This window comes from Pseudophryne corroboree, assembly GCF_028390025.1.
Source record: "Pseudophryne corroboree isolate aPseCor3 chromosome 3 unlocalized genomic scaffold, aPseCor3.hap2 SUPER_3_unloc_23, whole genome shotgun sequence".
Classification (NCBI taxonomy): domain Eukaryota; kingdom Metazoa; phylum Chordata; class Amphibia; order Anura; family Myobatrachidae; genus Pseudophryne; species Pseudophryne corroboree.
The window spans coordinates 1,371,473-1,385,298 of NW_026967512.1; the positions used below are offsets into that span (position 1 = coordinate 1,371,473).

General features: G+C 49.2%; 2 protein-coding genes across 2 annotated transcripts in view; one reads left to right on the forward strand and one right to left on the reverse strand.

The window, feature by feature from the left end:
* LOC134983761 (zinc finger protein 585A-like) overlaps positions 1-13,826 on the forward strand; it is a 116,821-nt gene that overhangs the window by 78,270 nt on the left and 24,725 nt on the right. The gene's annotated exons all lie outside the window — the stretch shown is intronic.
* LOC134983757 (zinc finger protein 585A-like) overlaps positions 1-13,826 on the reverse strand; it is a 73,964-nt gene that overhangs the window by 49,030 nt on the left and 11,108 nt on the right. The window contains exon 4 of the mRNA XM_063949398.1: positions 8,496-9,560. Coding sequence (XP_063805468.1) covers positions 8,496-9,560 — 1,065 coding nt within the window. The remainder of the gene's footprint in view (positions 1-8,495; positions 9,561-13,826) is intronic.

The window sequence follows — 13,826 nt, forward strand, 5'->3', positions numbered from 1 at the left end:
GGGGAAGCGGCTCTGACTCCAGAAGAGACCGGTAACCATCCCCCCTAACTCCCTCAGTGCTGGTATACTGTTTCCCAAACAGCATACCAACAACAACGTTAAAAAATAAGAATTTACTCACCGGTAATTCTATTTCTCGTAGTCCATAGTGGATGCTGGGAACTCCATAAGGACCATGGGAAATAGACGGGCTCCGCAGGAGACTGGGCACTCTAAAAGAAAGATTAGGTACTATCTGGTGTGCACTGACTCCTCACTCTATGCCCCTCCTCCAGACCTCAGTTAAGGAAACTGTGCCCGGAAGAGCTAACATTACAAGGAAAGGATTTTGGAATCCAGGGTAAGACTCATACCAGCCACACCAATCACAACGTACAACTTGTGATAACCATACCCAGTTAACAGTATGAACAACAACTGAGCCTCACAAAACAGATGGCTCATAACAATAACCCTTATTTTTGCAATAACTATATACACGTATTGCCGAGAGTCCGCACTTGGGACGGGCGCCCAGCATCCACTATGGACTACGAGAAATAGAATTACCGGTGAGTAAATTCTTATTTTCTCTGACGTCGTAGTGGATGCTGGGTACTCCGTAAGGACCATGGGGATTATACCAAAGCCTCCAAATGGGCGGGAGAGTGCGGATGACTCTGCAGCACCGAATGGGCAAACACAAGGTCCTCCTCAGCCAGGGTATCAAACTTGTAGAATTTTGCAAACGTGTTTGAACCCGACCAAGTAGCTGCTCGGCAAAGTTGTAATGCCGAGACCCCTCGGGCAGCCGCCCAAGAAGAGCCCACTTTCCTCGTGGAATGGGCTTTTACGGATTCTGGATGCGGCAACCCAGCCACAGAATGAGCCTGCTGAATCGTGCTACAGATCCAGCTAGCAATAGTCTGCTTTGAAGCAGGAGCACCCACCTTGTTGGGTGCATGCAGGATAAACAGCGAGTCAGTTTTCCTGACTCCAGCCGTCCTGGCTACATAGATTTTCAAAGCCCTGACTACATCAAGTAACTTGGAGTCCTCCAAGTCCCGAGTAGCCGCAGGCACCACAATAGGTTGGTTCAAATGAAACGCTGATACCACCTTTGGGAGAAATTGGGGACGAGTCCTCAGTTCTGCCCTGTCCATATGGAAGATCAGATATGGGCTTTTACATGACAAAGCCGCCAATTCTGACACATGCCTAGCTGAAGCTAAGGCCAACAGCATGACCACCTTCCACGTGAGATACTTTAGCTCCACGGTCTTAAGTGGCTCAAACCAGTGTGATTTCAGGAAATCCAACACAACGTTAAGATCCCAAGGTGCCACTGGAGGCACAAAAGGGGTCTGAATATGCAGCACTCCCTTAACAAACGTCTGAACTTCAGGCAGTGAAGCCAGTTCTTTTTGAAAGAAAATAGACAGGGCCGAAATCTGGACCTTTATGGACCCCAATTTTTGGCCCATAGTCACCTCTGACTGTAGGAAGTGCAAAAATCGACCCAGCTGGAATTCCTCTGTTGGGGCCTTCCTGGCCTCACACCAAGCAACATATTTCCGCCATATGCGGTGATAATGCTTTGCTGTCACATCCTTCCTAGCTTGTATCAGCGTAGGAATCACTTCATCTGGAATGCCCTTTTCCGTTAGGATCCGGCGTTCAATAGCCATGCCGTCAAACGCAGCCACGGTAAGTCTTGGAACAGACAGGGCCCCTGCTGCAACAGGTCCTGTCTGAGAGGCAGAGGCCATGGGTCCTCTGAGATCATTTCTTGCAGTTCTGGGTACCAAGTTCTTCTTGGCCAATCCGGAATGATGAGTATAGTTCTTACTCCTCTTTCTTACTATCCTCAGTACCTTGGGTATGAGAGGCAGAGGAGGAAACACATAAACCGACTGGTACACCCACGGTGTCACTAGTGCGTCCACAGCTATCGCCTGAGGGTTCCTTGACCTGGCGCAATATTTTTTTAGCTTTTTGTTGAGGCGGGACGCCATCATGTCCACCTGTGGCAGTTCCCAACGATTTACAATCTGTGTGAAGACTTCTTGATGAAGTCCCCACTCTCCCGGGTGGAGGTCGTGCCTGCTGAGGAAGTCTGCTTCCCAGTTGTCCACTCCCGGAATGAACACTGCTGACAGTGCTAGCACGTGATTCTCCGCCCATCGAAGAATCCTTGTGGCTTCTGCCATTGCCATCCTGCTTCTTGTGCCGCCCTGGCGGTTTACATGGGCGACCGTCGTGATGTTGTCTGACTGAATCAGTACTGGTTGGTTTTGAAGCAGGGGCTCTGCTTGATTCAGGGCGTTGTGAATGACCCTTAGTTCCAGTATATTTATGTGTAGTGAAGTCTCCAGACTTGATCACTGTCCTTGGAAGTTTCTTCCCTGAGTGACTGCCCCCCATCCTTGGAAACTTGCATCCGTGGTCACCAGGACCCAGTCCTGTATGCCGAACCTGCGGCCCTCGAGAAGATGAGCACTCTGCAGCCACCACAGCAGAGACACCCTGGCCCTTGGGGACAGGGTGATCAACCGATGCATCTGAAGATGCGATCCGGACCAATTGTCCAACAGATCCCACTGAAAGATCCTTGCATGGAACCTGCCGAAGGAAATTGCTTCGTAAGAAGCCACCATCTTTCCCAGGACTCGCGTGCAGTGATGCACCGACACCTGTTTTGGTTTCAGGAGGTCCCTGACCAGAGATGACAATTCCTGGGCCTTCTCCACCGGGAGAAACACCTTCTTCTGTTCTGTGTCCAGAATCATGCCCAGGAAAAGCAGACACGTTGTAGGAATCAGCTGCGACTTTGGGATATTCAGAATCCAGCCGTGCTGTTGCAACACTTCCTGAGAGAGTGCTACGCTGACCAACAACTGCTCTTTGGACCTCGCCTTTACTAGGAGATCGTCCAAGTACGGGATAATTATAACTCCCTTCTTCCGAAGGAGTATCATCATTTCGGCCATTACCTTGGTAAATATTCTCGGTGCAGTGGACAGACCAAACGGCAACGTCTGGATTTGGTAATGACAGTCCTGTACCACAAACCTGAGGTACTCCTCGTGAGGTGGGTAAATGGGGACATGCAAGTAAGCATCCTTGATGTCCAGCGACACCATAAAATCCCCCTCTTCCAGGCTTGCAATAACCGCCCTGAGCGATTCCATTTTGAACTTGAACTTCTTTATATAAGTGTTCAAGGATTTTAAATTCAGAATGGGTCTCACCGAACCGTCCGGTTTCGGTACCACAAACATTGTGGAATAGTAACCCCTTCCCTGTTGAAGGAAGGGGACCTTGATTATCACCTGCTGGAGGTACAGCTTGTGAATTGCCGACAGTACTACCTCCCTTTCCCTGGGAGCAGCTGGCAAGGCAGATTTGAGGTAACGGCGAGGGGGAGTCTTATCCCTGAGATACAATTTGTATAACCCAGAGATCCACCTGTGAGCGAACCCACTGGTTGCTGAAGTTTTGGAGACGCGCCCCCACCGCACCTGGCTCCGCCTGTGGAGCCCCAACGTCATGCGGTGGACTTAGTGGAAGCGGGGGAGGATTTTTGTTCCTGGGAACTGGCTGCCTGGTGCAGCTTTTTTCCTCTACCCCTGCCTCTGGCCAGAAAGGATGCGCCTCTGACCCGTTTGCCTTTCTGAGGCCGAAATGACTGCATTTGATAATACGGTGCTTTCTTAGGCTGTGAGGGACCCTGAGGTAAAAAAGTCGACTTCCCAGCTGTTGCTGTGGATACGAGGTCCGAGAGAACATCCCCAAACAATTCCTCACCCTTATAAGGTAAAACCTCCATGTGTTTTTTAGAATCAGCATCACCTGTCCACTGCAGAGTCCATAATACTCTCCTGGCAGAAATGGACATTGCATTAATTCTAGATGCCAGCAGGCAAATGTCCCTCTGGGCATCCCGCATATATAAGACGACGTCTTTTATATGTTCTATGGTTAGCAAAATAGTATCCTTGTCGAGGGTATCAATGTTGTCTGACAGGGTATCAGTTCATGCTGCTGCAGCACTAAACATCCAGGCTGAAGCAATAGCAGGTCTTAGTAGAGTACCAGAGTGTGTATACACAGACTTCAGGATAGCTTCCTGCTTTCTATCCGCAGGCTCTTTAGGGCGGCCGTATCCTGAGACGGCAGTGCCACCCTTTTAGATAAGTGTGTGAGCGCCTTGTCCACCCTAGGGGATGTTTCCCAACATAACCTATCCGTTGGCGGGAAAGGGTACGCCATCAGTAACCTCTTAGAAATCACTAGTTTCTTATCAGGGGAACTCCACGCTTCTTCACACAATTCATTTAATTCATCAGATGGGGGAAAAGTCACTGGCTGCTTTTTCTCCCCAAACATAATACCCCTCTTGGTGGTAACCGGGTTAATGTCAGAAATGTGCAATATATCTTTCATTGCAGTAATCATGCATCGGATGGCCTTTGTAGACTGTACATTTGTCTCATCCTCATCTACACTGGAGTCAGACTCTGTGTCGACATCTGTGTCTACCATCTGAGCTAGCGGGCGTTTTATGAGCCCCTGACGGCTTCTGAGTCGCATGGGCAGGCGCGGGCTGAGACCCCGGCTGTCCCAAGGCTGCTGCGTCATCGAACCTTTTATGTAAGGAGTTGACACTGTCGGTTAAGCCCTTCCACATATCCAACCAATCAGGTGTCGGCCCCGTTGGGGGCGACACCACACTTATCTGCCCCTGCTCCGCCTCCACTTAAACCTCCTCATCAAACATGTCGACACAGCCGTACCGACACACCGCACACACACACAGGGAATGCTCAGACTGAGGACAGGACCTCACAAAGTCCTTTGGGGAGACAGAGAGAGAGTATGCCAGCACACACCACAGCGCTATATATCACAGGGATTTACACTATAAAAAGTGATTTACCCAATAGCTGCTTAAATATCTTATTTGCGCCTAAATTTATGTGCCCCCCCTCTCTTTTTTACCCTTCTTGTATCAGGATACTGCAGGGTAGAGCCTGGGGAGCTGCTTCCAGCGGAGCTGTGAAGGGAAAATGGCGCTGGTGTGCTGAGGAAGAAAGCCCCGCCCCCTCAGCGGTGGGCTTCTGTCCCGCGTTTTATGTACTTAATGGCGGGTTTTTTTACACATATACAGTTGTCAGAAGGTATTATAATTGCTGCCCGATCGAGGTCGGGCCCTGTGTTCGATCCCTCTGGAGCTAATGGTGTCCAGTAGCCTAGAAGCACAAGCTAGCTGCAAGCAGGTAGGTTCGCTTCTCTCCCCTCAGTCCCTCGTACCAGTGAGTCTGTTGCCAGCAGATCTCACTGGAAATAAAAAACCTAACAAATACTTTCTTTTCTAGCAAGCTTAGGAGAGCCCACTAGGAGCACCCAGCTCAGGCCGGCACAGATTCTAACTGAGGTCTGGAGGAGGGGCATAGAGGGAGGAGCCAGTGCACACCAGATAGTACCTAATCTTTCTTTTGGAGTGCCCAGTCTCCTGCGGAGCCCGTCTATTCCCCATGGTCCTTACGGAGTTCCCAGCATCCACTAGGACGTAAAAGAAATAAACTGAAGAAAATCCTCTGGAGCTCCAGAGTGGCATCCTCTCCTGAGGGCACATTTTTCTAAACTGGCTGCGGGAGGGGGCATAAAGGGGAGGAGCCAGCACACTCAGTGGAAAATATTTAAAGTGCACCGGCTCCTTTGGACTCCATCTATACCCCATTGCAATAAGTCCCCAATATCCGTTATAGATGTTAGATAAAAAATAAATAGAGAGTGCTTTATATATAGACCGGCGTGTGCTAATAGAGACACTCTAAGGGCATGTAATACCATAGGCTGAGGTACTGCTAGCACACAGTATGGCTGATGGTGACACACAGTGACATGATGTGAGGAGGAGAGCAGGAGTATAATAGGGGCTGATGTCTCCTGATGTATGAGATACACCGGAGAGAGTGGGGAGGAGACTGGTCAGATCTCTGGGCTGATAACACACAGTGACATGATGTGAAGGGGAGAGCAGGAGTATAATAAGGGCTGATGTCTCCTGATGTATGAGATACACCAGAGAGTGTGGGGAGGAGACTGGTCAGATCTTTGGGCTGGTAACACGCAGTGACATGATGTGAGGGGGGAGCAGGAGTATAATAGGGGCTGATAGCTCCTGATGTATGAGATACACCAGAGAGTGTGAGGAGGAGACTGGTCAGATCTCTGGGCTAGTAACACAGTGACATGATGTGAGGGGGAGAGCAGGAGTATAATAGGGGCTGAGGTCCCCTGATGTATGAGATACACCAGAGAGTGTGGGGAGGAGACTGGTCAGATCTCTGGGCTGATAACACACAGTGACACGATGTGAGGGGGAGAGCAGGAGTATAATAGGGGCTGATGGCTCCTGATGTATGAGATACACCAGAGAGTGTGGGGAGGAGACTGGTCAGATCTCTGGGCTGGTAACACACAGTGACATGATGTGAGGGGGAGAGCAGGAGTATAATAGGGGCTGATGTCTCCTGATGTATGAGATACACCAGAGAGTGTGGGAGGAGACTGGTCAGAATTCTATGCTGGTAACACAGTGACATGATGTGAGGGGGAGAGCAGGAGTATAATAGGGGCTGATGGCTCCTGATGTATGATACACACCAGAGAGTGTGGGGAGGAGACTGGTCAGATCTCTGGGCTGGTAACACACAGTGACATGATGTGAGGGGGAGAGCAGGAGTATAATAAGGGCTGATGTCTCCTGATGTATGAGATACACCAGAGAGTGTGAGGAGGAGACTGGTCAGATCTCTATGCTGGTAACACAGTGACATGATGTGAGGGGGAGAGCAGGAGTATAATAGGGGCTGATGTCTCCTGATGTATGAGATACACCGGAGAGAGTGGGGAGGAGACTGGTCAGATCTCTGGGCTGATAACACACAGTGACACGATGTGAGGAGGAGAGCAGGAGTATAATAGGGGCTGATGGCTCCTGATGTATGAGATACACCAGAGAGTGTGGGGAGGAGACTGGTCAGATCTCTGGGCTGGTAACACACAGTGACATGATGTGAGGGGGAGAGCAGGAGTATAATAGGGGCTGAGGTCCCCTGATGTATGAGATACACCAGAGAGTGTGAGGAGGAGACTGGTCAGATCTCTGGGCTAGTAACACAGTGACATGATGTGAAGGGGAGAGCAGGAGTATAATAAGGGCTGATGTCTCCTGATGTATGAGATACACCAGAGAGTGTGGGAGGAGACTGGTCAGATCTCTATGCTGGTAACACAGTGACATGATGTGAGGGGGAGAGCAGGAGTATAATAGGGGCTGATGGCTCCTGATGTATGATACACACCAGAGAGTGTGGGGAGGAGACTGGTCAGATCTCTGGGCTGGTAACACACAGTGACATGATGTGAGGGGGAGAGCAGGAGTATAATAAGGGCTGATGTCTCCTGATGTATGAGATACACCAGAGAGTGTGGGAGGAGACTGGTCAGATCTCTATGCTGGTAACACAGTGACATGATGTGAGGGGGAGAGCAGGAGTATAATAGAGGCTGATGGCTCCTGATGTATGATACACACCAGAGAGTGTGGGGAGGAGACTGGTCAGATCTCTGGGCTGGTAACACACAGTGACATGATGTGAGGGGGAGAGCAGGAGTATAATAGGGGCTGTTGTTTCCTGATGTATGAGATACACCAGAGAGTGTGGGGAGGAGACTGGTCAGATCCCTGGGCTGGTAACACAGTGACATGATGTGAGGGGGAGAGCAGGAGTATAATAGGGGCTGATGGCTCCTGATGTATGAGATACACCAGAGAGTGTGGGGAGGAGACTGGTCAGATCTCTGGGCTGGTAACACGCAGTGACATGATGTGAGGGGGGAGCAGGAGTATAATAGGGGCTGATAGCTCCTGATGTATGAGATACACCAGAGAGTGTGGGGAGAAGACTGGTCAGATCTCTGGCCTGGTAACACACAGTGACATGATGTGAGGAGGAGAGCAGGAGTATAATAGGGGCTGATGCCTCCTGATGTACGAGATACACCAGAGAGTGTGGGGAGGAGACTGGTCAGATCTCTAGGCTGGTAACACACAGTGACATGATGTGAGGGGGAGAGCAGGAGTATAATAGGGGCTGATGGTTCCTGATGTATGAGATACACCAGAGAGTGTGGGGAGGAGACTGGTCAGATCTCTGGGCTGGTAACACACAGTGACATGATGTGAGGGGGAGAGCAGGAGTATAATAGGGGCTGATGGCTCCGGATGTATGCGATACACCAGAGAGTGTGGGGAGGAGACTGGTCAGATCTCTGACCTGGTAACACACAGTGACACGATGTGAGGGGGGAGAGCAGGAGTATAATAGGGGCTGATGCCTCCTGACTCCTCCACTGGGAAAATACATTCTACCTTAGTTTGTACTGACAGAGGATAAGAGATTGCTGTAGTGACTGAGGAAGGAGAATATGTGATTATTACTCACCTGTGCTGATATCTGTAGGGATCTCCCCCTCCTTACACTGCTGATCACCCCTCACATACGTCTCTTCTTCTCCCTCTATATCTTCTGCCTTTATATCAGTCACATACGTATCTTCTTCTTCCTCTGTATCTTCTACCTTTATATCAGTCACATACGTCTCTTCTTCTCTCTCTATATCTTCTGCTTTTATATCAGTCACATATGTCTCTTCTTCTACCTCTATATCTTCTGCCTTTATATCAGACACATATGTCTCTTCTTCTACCTCTATATCTTCTACCTTTATATCAGTCACATACGTCTCTTCTTCTACCTCTATATCTTCTGCCTTTATATCAGACACATATGTCTCTTCTTCTCCTTCTAGATCTTCTGCCTTTATATCAGTCACATACGTCTCTTCTTCTTCCTCTATATCTTCTGCCTTTATAACAGTCACATACGTCTCTTCTTCTCCCTCCATATCTTCTGCCTTTATATCAGACACATATGTCTCTTCTTCTCCCTCTAGATCTTCTGCCTTTATATCAGTCACATACGTCTCTTCTTCTTCCTCTGTATCTTCTGTTTTAATATCAGACACATATGTCTCTTCTTCTCCCTCTAGATCTTCTGCCTTTATATCAGTCACATACGTCTCTTCTTCTCCCTCCATATCTTCTGCCTTTATATCAGTCACATACGTCTCTTCTTCTACCTCTATATCTTCTGCCTTTATATCAGACACATATGTCTCTTCTTCTCCCTCTAGATCTTCTGCCTTTATATCAGTCACATACGTCTCTTCTTCTTCCTCTGTATCTTCTACCTTTATATCAGTCACATACGTCTCTTCTTCTCTCTCTATATCTTCTGCTTTTATATCAGTCACATACGTCTCTTCTTCTACCTCTATATCTTCTGCCTTTATATCAGACACATATGTCTCTTCTCCCTCTAGATCTTCTGCCTTTATATCAGTCACATACGTCTCTTCTTCTCCCTCTAGATATTCTGCCTTTATATCAGTCACATACGTCTCTTCTTCTTCCTCTATATCTTCTGTTTTAATATCAGACAGACGTTCTACCTAAAAAAAGCAAAATAACAAGATTTTACTGTTGTTAAATCTTTCTGCGAGGTACACTGGGTTCCACAGGGAATAACATCGGGGCGTAGAGTAGGATCTTGATCCGAGCCACCAACAGGCTAAAAGCTTTGACTGTTCCCAGAATGCATAGCGCCGCCTCCTCTATAACCCCGCCTCCGTGCACAGGAGTTAAGTTTTTGTTAACCAGTCCAATGCAGTAGCAGGTAAAAGAGATGACAATCATTAGTAGCCACATACACCACATTTTCACATTCATACCAACACAAAGAAGCCAAGTGCGTCAGGGTGGGTGCCCTGTAGAACCCAGTGTACCTTGCAGAAAGATTTAACAACTGTAAGTTCTTACCATAAATCTCGTTTTCTGCTGCGGGGTATACTGGATTCCACCGGGAGTAACATCGGGGATGTCCTAAAGCAGTTCCTCATGGGAGGGGATGCACTGTAGTGGGCACAAGAACCCGACGTCCAAAGGAAGCATCCAGGGAGGTGTTAGTATCAAAGGCATATAACCTTATGAACGAGTTCACTGAGGACCAAGTAGCCACCTTGCACAATTGTTCAAGTGTCGCACCACGGCGGGCCGCCCAAGAAGGTCCAACAGGCCGAGTAGAATGGGCGATAGTCGCAGGAGCTGGACGACCAGCCTGTACATAAGCATTTGCAATCACCATTCTAATCCATCTGGCCAAGGTCCGCTTGTGAGCAGGACAGCCACATTTGTGAAAACCAAACAGTACAAAGAGAGAATCAGACTTCCGAATGGAGGCAGGTCTCTTCACATAGATACGTACCACATCCAAAGACCGCTCTTTGGAAGACAATTCAGGAGAGGCAAAGGCCGGAACCACAATCTCCTGATTAAGGTGGAACGAAGACACCACCTTAGGTAGGTACCCGGGACGTGTTCTAAGAACCGCCCGTTCACGGTGAAAAATCAGATATGGGGACCTACAAGACAAGGCACCCAAATCCGACACCCGTCTAGCAGAGGCAATTGCCAGCAAAAACAATACCTTAAGAGAAAGCCACTAAAGGTCTGCAGATTCAAGAGGCTCAAACGGAGACCCTTCTAACGCCTCCAGAACCACCAAGTCCCAAGGAGCCACAGGCGGAACGTAAGGAGGTTGAATTTGCAACAGACCCTGAGTGAATGTATGATCAGGTAGAGTCGCAATTTTCCTCTGCAACCAAACCGACAAGGCAGAAATATGAACCTTGATGGAGGCCAGACGAAGGCCAAAGTCCAAGCCCTGTTGCAGAAAGGCCAAAAGTTTGGCCGTACTAAATTTGTAAGCATCATGATTGTTAGTGGTGCACCAAGCAAAGTAAGAATTCCAGACCCTATGATAAACCAGAGCAGAAGCCGGTTTCCAGGCCATCAACATGGTTTGAATGACCGCCTAAGAAAATCCTTTGGCCTTCGAATGGAAGCTCCAAGTGCCACGCCGTCAAAGCTAACCGGGCCAAATCCTGATATACACAGGGGCCCTGAACGAGCAGATCTGGGCGCTGCGGAAGTAGAAGAGGACGCTCTATCAATAGACCCTGAAGGTCTGAGAACCAATGCCATCTGGACCACGCTGGAGTGATCAGAAGTAGGATTCCTCCTTCTTGCTTGAACTTCCTTATTACTCTGGGCAGGAGTGACAACGGAGGGAACACGTATGGCAGCTGAAAGTTTCATGGAACTGCCAATGCGTCCACGAGTGCTGCTTGAGTATCCCTTGTCCCGAAGACCAGAAAATTGTGATTGTGTCAAGACGCCATCAGGTCCACATCTGGGAGGCACCATTTGTCCACGAGGAGTTGAAATACTTTTGGATGGAGGCTCCACTCTCCGGCGTGTACATCTTGATGACTGAGGAAGTCCGCTTCCCAGTTTAGGACCCCCTGAATGAACATTGCCAATATACCTGGCAGATGGCGTTCCGCCCACTGAAGAATCATTGATACTTCCCTCATTGCCATGCGACTTGGAGTGCCACCATGACGATTTATGTACGCCACCGTGGTGGCATTGTCAGACTGTACTTGAATAGGTCAGTTCTGTATCAACTGCTGGGTCAAGTTCAGTGCATTGAACACCGCCTGCAGTTCCAGAATGTTTATCGGGAGGAGAGACTCCTCCTTGGTTCACCGAAGCCGAAGGAAGTGTTGCTCCAACACCACGCCCCAACCTCTCAGACTGGCATCCATCGTCAGAAGGACCCAGTAGGAGATCCAGAAGGGACAACACCTGCTCAATCGATGGTCCTGCAGCCACCAGCTTAGTGACAGACGGACCTCCGGAGTCAAGGAGATCATATGAGACCTGATCCGGTGAGGCAGGCCATCCCACTTGGCAAGTATCAATTTCTGTAGGGGGCGGAAATGGAATTGAGCGTACTCCACCATGTCGAATGCAGACACCATGAGACCTAGCACTTGCATCGCCGAATGTATCGACACTTGCGGACGAGATAGAAAGCATTGAATCCTGTCTTGAAGCTTCAGAACATTCTCCTGAGACAAGAACAACCGCTGGTTGTGAGTGTCCATCAACGCCCCCAGGTGCACCATGCTCTGAGCAGGGACCAGGGAAGATTTCTTCCAGTTGATAAGCCACCTGTGGGCTTGCAGAAACTGTAGCGTCATATCTATGTGGCGTAGGAGAATTTCTGGGGAATTCGCCAGGATCAACAAGTTGACCAGATACGGTAGGATCCTGACCCCTTGACGGCGGAGTACAGCCGTCATTACCACTATGACCTTGGTGAAGACTCGCGGGGCCGTGGTCAAACCAAAAGGTAACGCCCAAAATTGGTAATGGAGGTTGCCAACAGCAAACCTCAGGTACTGCTGATGCGACATTGCGATAGGAATATGCAGGTAAGCATCCTTTATGTCCAGGGAGACCATATAATCCCCGGGCTCCAAGGCCAGAACAATAGAGCGGAGAGTTTCCATACAAAACTTGGAGACTCTCACATATTTGTTTAAGGACTTGATGTTGAGAATGGGCCGAGAGGACCCATTCAGTTTCGGGACTAGGAACAACGGTGAATAGTACCCCTTGCCTCTCTGAACCAGAGGCACCTGTCCAGGAGGGACTGTACCACCGAAAGAAGAGTTTTTGCCTTCACCTTATCCGAAGGTACGTCTGTCAGGCAAAATAGATGAGGGGGACGACTTTTGAAGGTATACGGCGTAACCTCGAGTGACGACTTCCTGTATCAAGGCAACAAAAGTGGTCTTCAACCATTCCTGGGTAAACCCTAGAAGTCGGCCCCCCACTCTGGGATCCCCCAGGGGGTGGCCCACCTCGTCATGCAGCTGGCTTGTCAGTTTTGGAAGCAGGCTGACGGGCAGCCCAGGCCCATTAAGGTTTGGGCTTAGTGGGTTTGGAAGTGCGAGCCCGTTTCGAGTATGCCTGACCTTTTGCTTTCCCTGAAGGACGAAAGGAAGTACTCTTAGCCTTCGGTACCAATGGAGCAGTACTAGGTAGACATGCTGTTTTAGCAGAAGCTAAGTCAGCCACTATCTTGTTGAGGTCCCTTAAAAGGGAGCACATCCAGGGTTTTCTTAGAATCCAGATCCACAGACCAGGATCGTAATCAAATAATTCGGTGAGCCAAAATGGACGTAGTAGAAGCCTTGGCCGCCAGAATACCAGCATCAGAAGCCGCCCACTTAATGTAATAAGAAGCTGTGACAACATACAATAGACATTGTCTAGCATTATCAGAAAAGTTGGAAGGCAGCTCCGCATCCACCTCCTGAGCCCACGCTTCAATAGCCTCTCCAGCCCATGTCGCTGCAAGAGTGGGCCGATACACAGTTCCTGCTAGGGCAGGAATGGGGAACCTTTGGCCCTCCAGCTGTTGTTGAACTACACAACCCAGCATGCCTTGCAATAGTTTTAGCATGGCCAAATAGCAAAACTGTAGCAGGGTATGCTGGGATGTGTAGTTCAACAGCAGCTGGATGGCCGAAGGTTCCCCACCTCTGTGCTAGGGTGTAAATCGTCTTTAAACAACCCTCCACACGCTTATCCGTCGGTTCTTCCAGAGATGTTACGGTAGTCACAGGCAGAGCTGAGGATACCAACAGCCGAGCCAGATGCGAATCCACCGGCGGGGGTGTTTCCCAATTCTTACTTAGCTCCGCAGCGAGGGGATAGCGAACCAGCATCTCCTTGTGAGGCGTGAATTTCTTTCCTGGATTTTCACAGGATTCCTGATGTATGTTAACTAAATGGTCAG